The following is an 8782-nucleotide window of genomic DNA, read 5'->3' as shown; positions in this document are numbered from 1 at the left end:
AGAGGAAAATATGACGAGATGAGGAACTTCCTAAGGGGAATACCATGGGAAACAGAACTTAGAGACAAGAATGTGCAGGACATGATGGATTTTGTCACCCATAAGTGCCAGGAAGCTGCAGACAGGTTTATCCCCGTCCAAACGGAGAAAAACGAAAAAAAACATCAAAACCCAAGGTTCAACCAGGAATGAGAGGTAGCGAAGCAACTGAGTAAAAGAACATGGAGAAACTACAGAAATAACAGAACACCAGAGAGCAGGAAGAGATACCAGAGGGCCAGAAATGCGTACCTCAGAGTGAGGAGGGAAGCAGAGAGACAGTATGAAAATGACACAGCGAGTAAGGCCAAGACCCAACCAAAGCTGCTCCACAGCCATATCAGGAGGAAAACAGCAGTGAAGGAACAAGTGATGAAATATAAAAAAAGGGAGAACAGATACACAGAGAATGACAAGGAGGTGTGTGAAGAACTCAACAAGAGATTCCAGAAGGCCTTCACAATAGCACAAGAAGAAGCCCCTGCACTAAATGAGGAGGAGGCATACCAAGCAACCTTGGAGGAATTTGATCTCACCAGTGATGAGGTCAAAAGGTGTCTGCTGGAGCTGGATGTGACAAAGGCTGTTGGGGCTGACAGAATCTCACCATGGATACTAAAGGAAGGTGCAGAAGCACTAAGTGTGCCACTCTTTATGGTGTATAACAGGTTACTGGAAACAGGAGACCTGCCAGAAAGTTGGAAGACAGCTGCCAGACATCAGCTAACATAGTCCCAATATACAAGAAGGGTGACAGGCAAGTGGCACTGAACTACAGGCCAGTTTCTCTAACTTGTATACCATGCAAGGTGATGGTGAAGATCGTGAGGAAAAGGCTGGTAGAGCATCTGGAGAGAAATAACTTTGTAATGCACCACCAACATGGGTTCAGAGATGGTGAATGGTGCCTCGCAGGTTTAATAGAATTCTATGACCAGGCAACAAAAATTAGGCAGGAAAGAAAAGGGTGGGCCGACTGCATTTACCTGCACCGCCAGAAAGCCTTTGACACAGTACCCCATAAAAGGCTGTTTTAAAAAAGTTGGAGCAACAGGCAGGAGTAAAGGGGAAGGTGCTCCAGTGGATAAGGGAATACTTAAGCAAAAGGAAACAGCGAGTAACGGTCAGGGGGGAGACATCAGAGTGGCGAGATGTCACCAGCGGAGTCCCTGTGGGACTCCACTGGTGGTCCGATGGTACTTGGACCCATCCTGTTTCTAATATATGTAAACGATCTTCCAGAGGGTATAGACTCATTCCTCTCGATGTTTGCTGATGATGCAAAAGTTATGAGAAGAATCAAGACGGATGAAGATAGACAGAGACTACAGGATGACCTGGATAAACTGGAGGAATGGTCTAGAAAATGGCTGCTAAAGTTCTACTTAGGAGAGTGTAAGGTAATGAAATTAGGCAAAGGGAGCAGGAGGCTGAACACAAGGTACCATTTGGGAGGTGAAATCTTGCAAGAGTCAAATAGAGAGAAAGATCTGTGGGTTGATATCACACCGAACCTGTCCCAGAGGCCCACATCAAAAGGATATCAACAGCGGCACATTCTAGACTTGGCAACATAAGAACTGCCTTTCGAAACTTGTGTAAGGAATCGTTCAGGACCTTGTATACCACTCATGTCACCAGAGAGGCATACCAAGGATTGGATTATTTCAGGATTGGAATATGCAGCTCCAGCCTGGAGTCCATACCTAGTTAAACACAAGATAAAGTTAGAGAAGATTCAGCGGTATGCCACCAGGCTCGTCCTAGAACTGAGAGGTATGAGCTACGAGGAAAGGCTAAAGGAGCTGAACCTCACGTCCCTGGAAAACAGAAGAGTAAGGGGAGACATGATAATCACCTACAAAATTCTCAGGGGATTTGACAGGGTGGACAGAGACAAACTCTTCAGCACAGGTGGGACACGAACAAGGGAACACAGGTGGAAACTTATACCAAGATGAGCCACAGAGACGTTAGAAAGATTTTTTTCAGTGTCAGAGTAGTTAATAAATGGAATCCACTAGGCAGTGATGTGGTGGTGGCTGACTCCATACACAGTTTCAAGTGTAGATATGATAGAGCCCAGTAGGCTCAGGAATCTGTACACCAGTTGATTGACAGTTAAGTGGCGGGGCCAGAGAGCCAGAGCTCAACCCCCGAGCGGACAATTAGGTGAGTACATTTGGAAGATGGCTAATGTAGTCCCAATATACAAGAAGGGCGATAGATAAGAGGCACTGAACTACAGGCCAGTGTCCCTAACTAGCATACGATGCAAGTGATAGAGAAGATTGAGCGAAAAAAGCTAGTAGAACATCTGGAGCGAAGGAACTTTGTGTCAGAACATCAGTAAAGGCTCTGGAATAGCAAATCACGCCTCACAAGAATCATTGAATTCTACGACCAGGCAACAAAAATCAAGGGAAAAAAAAGAGAGCTGGCAGACTGCATATTTTTGGATTACCAGAAAGTGTTTAACACAGTACCACATAAGAGACTAGTGCACAAACTGGAGATGCAGGTAGGAGTGAAAGGGAGAGTACTCCATTGGATAAGGGAGTACCTAAGAAACAGAAGACAGCGAGTCACTGTGAGGGGTGAGGTCTCGGAGAAGCAAGGCGTCACCAGTGGAGTCCCTCAGGGATCTGTTTTTGGACCTATATTGTTCCTGATATATGTAAATGATCTCCCAGTGGGAATAGACTCGTTCCTCTCAATGTTTGCTGATGATACAAAAATTATGAGGAGAATTAAGATAGAGGAAGATAGTATGAAGCTTCAAGATGACCTAAACAAACTGAATGAATAGTCCAACAAATGGCAACCAAAGTTCAACCTAAGTAATTGTAAGGTAATGACACTAGAGGGAGGAAATAAGAGGCCAGACACTGGATACTGAATGGAAGATGAAGCTCTTCACTAAACGGGTAGAGGGAGAGAGATTAGGAGTTGATATTACGTAAAAGTTATCTTCTGAAGCCCACACCAAAAGAATAATATCGTAGGCGTAAGCGAGGCTGGCTAACATCAGGACTGCCTTCAGAAACCTGTGTAAAGAATCTATCAAAACCTTGTATACAACTTATGTAAGAGAAATCCTGGGGTATGCGGCCTCAGTATGGAGACGGTTCTTTGTCAAGCACAAGACGAAGCTGGAAAAAATCAGAGGTATTCTACCAGGTTAGTGCTAGAACTAAATTACGACTTTTTATACCGAAAATATGCCAATCACTGAACACGGCGACGGGTCACATTTTGCCCCCCCTTCCCCCCCGGAAGTTTTCGTAATATAGGAAATCTTGCAAATCTGAATCATGGTCATTATTTTTTATCCCAAATCTGCCGAACTGCACACATTTACAGTTTGAAATTACGACATTTTATGGCGAAAATATATATATTGAAAACAGCAATGTGTAACATTTTGCCACCCACCCCTCCCTGCAGTTTTCAAAATATCGCAAATCTGACTCACGAGTGTTATTTTGGAGACGAATTCTATATATATATATATATATAGACGAATGTATATATATCTATAAGACGAATGTATATATATCTATATACATATATATATATTTGAGTGAAGTGGATGGGGTGAGGTGGTATTAATAGGGTATTAAATTCCTAAACACAAGACAGAACACGAAACAATGGGTATTGAATGGAAGTGATTGTAGAAAGCCTATTGGTCCATATTTCTTGATGCTTCTATATTGGAGCGGAGTCTTGAGGTGGGTAGAATATAGTTGTGCATTAATTGGCTGTTGATTGCTGGTGTTGACTTCTTGATGTGTAGTGCCTCGCAGACGTCAAGCCGCCTGCAATCGCTGTATCTATCGATGATTTCTGTGTTGTTTACTAGGATTTCTCTGGCGATGGTTTGGTTGTTGGAAGAGATTATATGTTCCTTAATGGAGCTCTCTTGCTTATGCATCGTTAAACGCCTAGAAAGAGATGTTGTTGTCTTGCCTATATACTGTTTTTTTTGGAGCTTACAGTCCCCAAGAGGGCATTTGAAGGCATAGACGACGTTGGTCTCTTTTAAAGCGTTCTGCTTTGTGTCTGGAGAGTTTCTCATGAGTAGGCTGGCCGTTTTTCTGGTTTTATAGTAAATCGTCAGTTGTATCCTCTGATTTTTGTCTGTAGGGATAACGTTTCTATTAACAATATATATATATATATATATATATATATATATATATATATATATATATATATATATATATATATATACATATATATATGTATATACATATATATATGTATACATATATATATATATATATATATATATATATATATATATATATATATATATATATATATATATATATATATTGTGATGGTAATCTCTTTCAAGAGAAATTGAGCCTGCTCTTCCCTAGGTAAAGTTACTTTTATATATACAACACTAAGATGCTACCTTCAAGATACGTCTACCAGTAGCACAAAACGTTTTGACTAGGAGGCAAACGTACCCTAAACTCCCCCAATCCTCACTCCCTCCATGCCGGCTCGCCACCGTCGTTAACCAGCAAACTACAATTCCAGCCTTCCTGCTTCTGATTGGTGACCCGCCGTCTGCACACCTGCACCTCTGCCCTCAGCGCCCTCTACCAAGTCGATGTCTGGGCTTGAACCAGCCATTGAAGTTAGAATATCCTTGTGCTCTCAAGCTGTGAACAACCAACTGATATACGCTCTGTTTATTGGTGGAGGTTCTCAGCTAGCGCTATGTTCTCAGCACCTGTTTAATCATTCTTTTGTCTTTATTTTATTTGTAGAGTAACGTCACCCTTGTTCTTAATTTTTCTGTTATATTTTTTTACTTGTTTGTTTGCACTGTACATAGCCAAGGGATTCTCTTTCTTCATAATTTTTAAAGTTAAAGTTTCATTGTTCATACTATGTGTTCTGCGTGTCTTCCCTTACCTTACCACAGACAACAGTCAAGCAGTCGATCTTTTTTTTCTAAAATGTGATAGGCATTGACACCAGCCATTAGGAGGACTGCCGAACACCTACACTTCTACACTTTCCCGTCACATTTTTATGGGGGCCTGCCCAAGGAGCTTCACTCAGGTACTAGAACATCAATTTGTGGTAAGTGTACTTGGCTTTGATACAGTTGCTTTTCAATATTTTCATTACTTTTAATATTTATATGGTGCTGTGTATTTTGTACATTCCGAGGGTAGCATATTGTGAGTGTTGGATAACTGTGGATTACGTGGTGACTGTAGGCCTCAGTCATTCTCTTAATTGGTCATCCCTCCCTCAGTGTTATTACTCGTGTATTCCACCTTTTGTCCCTAGGATATTTCTCACATTCCGGCAGATCATCATTTTGGTACCCTGGTACTTTGATTTGTCTTTGGGCCAAAGCACTCTGTCTTCTGCAATCCGACCAAAGGAGGATACAGAGGGCCATAGTTCCTCTAGCACGGACTACGCTGTTGAGTTCGGATCTCAACAGCAGTTCTCGTCACCAGTTGACACTCGCACCCCTACACGTCGGTCAGAGATGATGATATTTACTTAGGTAGGGAATTAGCTTTCTTTTTTCAGAGCACAAAGATCGCTAATTCTGTAAGTATCATATTTCATTAAGTAGGAAATCCCTCGCTTCTGTGCTATAGAGACTCGGCAAGGTATGCCTACATTCTTGGACTACCTTATTCACTTTTGAAACAATTAAATGTTTCATTTGTTTTAGAAACTATCGGTTTCATTTATTTAGTAGGATTTTCTTGCCCTTATTCTCTTACATTGAGTACCGGGTACAAGAATTCCTGCGACTAATCATTTACCATACTAAGATTAACGTTAATTGTTAAATATTAAATTACCACAGGATAGTTACCGGTTGCCACGTTATCCTGTTACTGACACTTACATTATCACCAGTATATTCGTTGTACATTTATTTGCTAATTTTCACCATGTTTCGTCTCCAAGCTTTCCGTAACGATCCAGCTGGTGAAGTAGGGAACTTAAGTCGTACCAAGAGGACCGAATTACAAACTCTTGCACACGAGTATCACCTAGATGTTCCCCATGGAGCCAACAAAAATGACTTGCATAATTTAATCTTGGATTATCTCTTAGATGAAGGAACGATAGACTCCAAAACTCACGAAAACTATTATATTACAGATAAACATGCTCTGGCAGCTATGAAGCTAAAGCTCGAACTTGCAAAGATCGAGCGGGAACAACAAGAAGCTCTCCAAATAAGGGAACGCGAGGCGGCCCTAAGGAAGGAAGAACAGGAATGCGAGGTGGCCCTCAAAGAACGTGCGGCTGCCCTCAAGGAACGTGAGGCTACCCTACTCCGTGAGCGGGAAAGAGAGCATCTTGAAGCAAGAAAACGTGACCTGGAGATACAACGTGAGCACAGTAAACAGCTAGCTAATAGTGCTCTCGAATATCGTCGACAAGAACTCGCTTTGGAAACTACACACCACACTCACCGCAAACAAGCTACAGCTAGTCTTCCGGTAAGTTTCAGTGTCTCCAAAGCAAGTAAGTTAATGCCACCATTCGTTGAAACAGAGATAGACGTGTTTTTCACCACTTTTGAGACCCTAGCTAAAAAACTTAGCTGGCCTGCAGATCAATGGTCTACCCTTTTCAGAGTGCATCTCACAGGTAGAGCAGCAGTTACTCTCAGTACCTTAGTGTCTGAGAATGACTACCAGACCCTGAAGCAAGCAGTTTTGAACGCCTACCTTCTCTCCACCGAAAGCTACAGACGAAAATTCAGTGATTATCTAAAGACAAGTACCACCAAAGTACCACCACCTATTTAGAATTTGCCAATACAAAGAAAAGATATTTCATGAAAAGGCTGGAAGCAGTACATGTCGCTACTTTTTCAGAACTTGTCAACCTCATTCTAGTTGAAGAATTCTTTAGACGTGTTCCCCCTTCCATCTGTTTATATTTAAGAGACAAAGAAGAAACCGACTACATCACATGTGCGAAGTCGGCTGACACCTACAGCCTCATCCATCGGCTAACACCAGATCCACCTTCCAGTAAGAAGTCTTGGTATAGTTATGATAAAGTGAGTACCGATCAAGCGAGCTCTCAATTGCGAACTCAGTATTGAGTTTGAGTAAGTATTGCAAACTCTATGGACGTACCATGGATAAATGTGGAAAAGCTCAACACAAAAGCAATGAAACTCCTAAACCCAAACTGACTCCTCCTAAGTCCGGTAAGCCTGTAATGAATGTTGGTGTTCCTGTTAATGATCTTTCTCTCTTCAGCAAACACCTGTATCCTGGAACTGTCTCTACCAGCAGTACAGATTCGGAGGGACGTTTCAAATTGAAGATCTTGAGGAACACAGCGGCTCTTCAGTCAATAATACGGAAATCGACTGTGCCTAACGTCACCTACACCGGGGAAACCGTCCTTATCACTGACCTCACTGCTACCACTCCATATCCACTCGCCAGAGTCCACCTGGATTGTCCTTTCGTGACCGGTGAAGTCCAAGTCGCCATCAGGGAAAAGCCTTTTCCCATGTCTGGAGTGCAACTTCTCCTGGGCAATGACTTGGCAGAAGATTTGCAACTTTCCAACCTGATCATCATGGACAAACCCCCACGTGTGTAACTCTGTAGTGGACAACCCCATCTTTAAGTATGTTCCAGCAGAGGTCCAAGAAAGTAATGAAGTTTCTCCTCTGGTTTTGGTGACCACCCGTGCACAAGCTGGACCCCCGCAACCAGCCGACTCTACTGCTACCGCTGTCCCTCAAGACCATCAGAATCTAGCACCGAATCTTACTATGTTGGAGTTCCATAAGTTACAGAGGGAGGATCCTTCATTAACACCATTATTCTTCCAGGCTGAGACTCAACCTGACAGTATCCCTTGGTTCTTCCTAGAGAATCAGTTGCTCTACCACAGGTACAGACCCAGTAAGCTGAAGGAGGATGACGATTGGGCAAATGTCGAACAACTAGTGGTTCCCACCAGCTTACGGCCCGATATTCTACACCTGGCCCACGGAGCTCTTTCTCACTATGGTTTTAACAAAACCTACCACGGAATCAGACCAGACTACTACTGGCCAGGTATGGATAAAGACGTCAAAAGTTACGTGTAACAGTGTCATACATGTCAGATGGCAGGTAAACTTAACATCTCTATTCCCAAGGCTCCATTGACTCCTATCCATGTGCCTGCGGAACCTTTCCACAGACTCATTATAGACTGTGTTGGTCCTTTACCCCGGACCAGTTCTGGCAACGCCTATATACTAACTATCCTGTGTCCTACCACCAGATTCCCCAAAGCAGTTCCAGCAAAGAACATTACGGCTGCTACTTTGGTGAAACAACCATTGAAGATCTTCACCCAGTATGGATTTCCAAGAGAGGTTCAAAGTGACTTTGGCACCAACTTCACCAGTGATCTATCTCTTCAAGAAGACACTGGAGGAGTTCAACATCACACAGGTACTGTCCAGCCCCTATCATCCTGCTTCACAGGGTTCTCTTGAACGTAGTCATCAGACTATTAAAGCACTCCTAAAGAAATTTTGCAATGAAACCATGAAAGACTGGGATAAACAACTTGACCTTATCATGTGTATTTTCAGAAGTCTCCCAAATGAGTGTCTAGGAGTATCTCCTTATGAGATGCTCTACAGACGTAAGTGCCATACTCCTCTCAAAGCTTTTAAAGACTCTACGTAATGCCACGTTCAGTGACCCTCAGAATG

The 8782-nt window shown here is 42.7% G+C and overlaps 1 protein-coding gene across 1 annotated transcript; it reads left to right on the top strand.

Moving 5' to 3' along the window:
• Positions 1–411: 411 nt before the first annotated feature.
• Positions 412–8448, top strand: LOC138369699 (uncharacterized). Its single transcript, XM_069333133.1, has 3 exons — positions 412–577; positions 6151–6542; positions 8344–8448. The coding sequence occupies exons 1-3, from the start codon at positions 412–414 to the stop codon at positions 8446–8448; spliced, it is 663 nt and encodes a 220-aa protein (XP_069189234.1).
• The last annotated feature ends 334 nt before the right edge of the window (positions 8449–8782 follow it).

The sequence above is a fragment of the Procambarus clarkii genome, chromosome 29 (assembly GCF_040958095.1).
Source record: "Procambarus clarkii isolate CNS0578487 chromosome 29, FALCON_Pclarkii_2.0, whole genome shotgun sequence".
Taxonomy (NCBI): Eukaryota; Metazoa; Arthropoda; class Malacostraca; order Decapoda; family Cambaridae; genus Procambarus; species Procambarus clarkii.
Note: the sequence above shows the minus strand (reverse complement) of the source record. Positions and strands in the feature narration are given on the sequence as shown.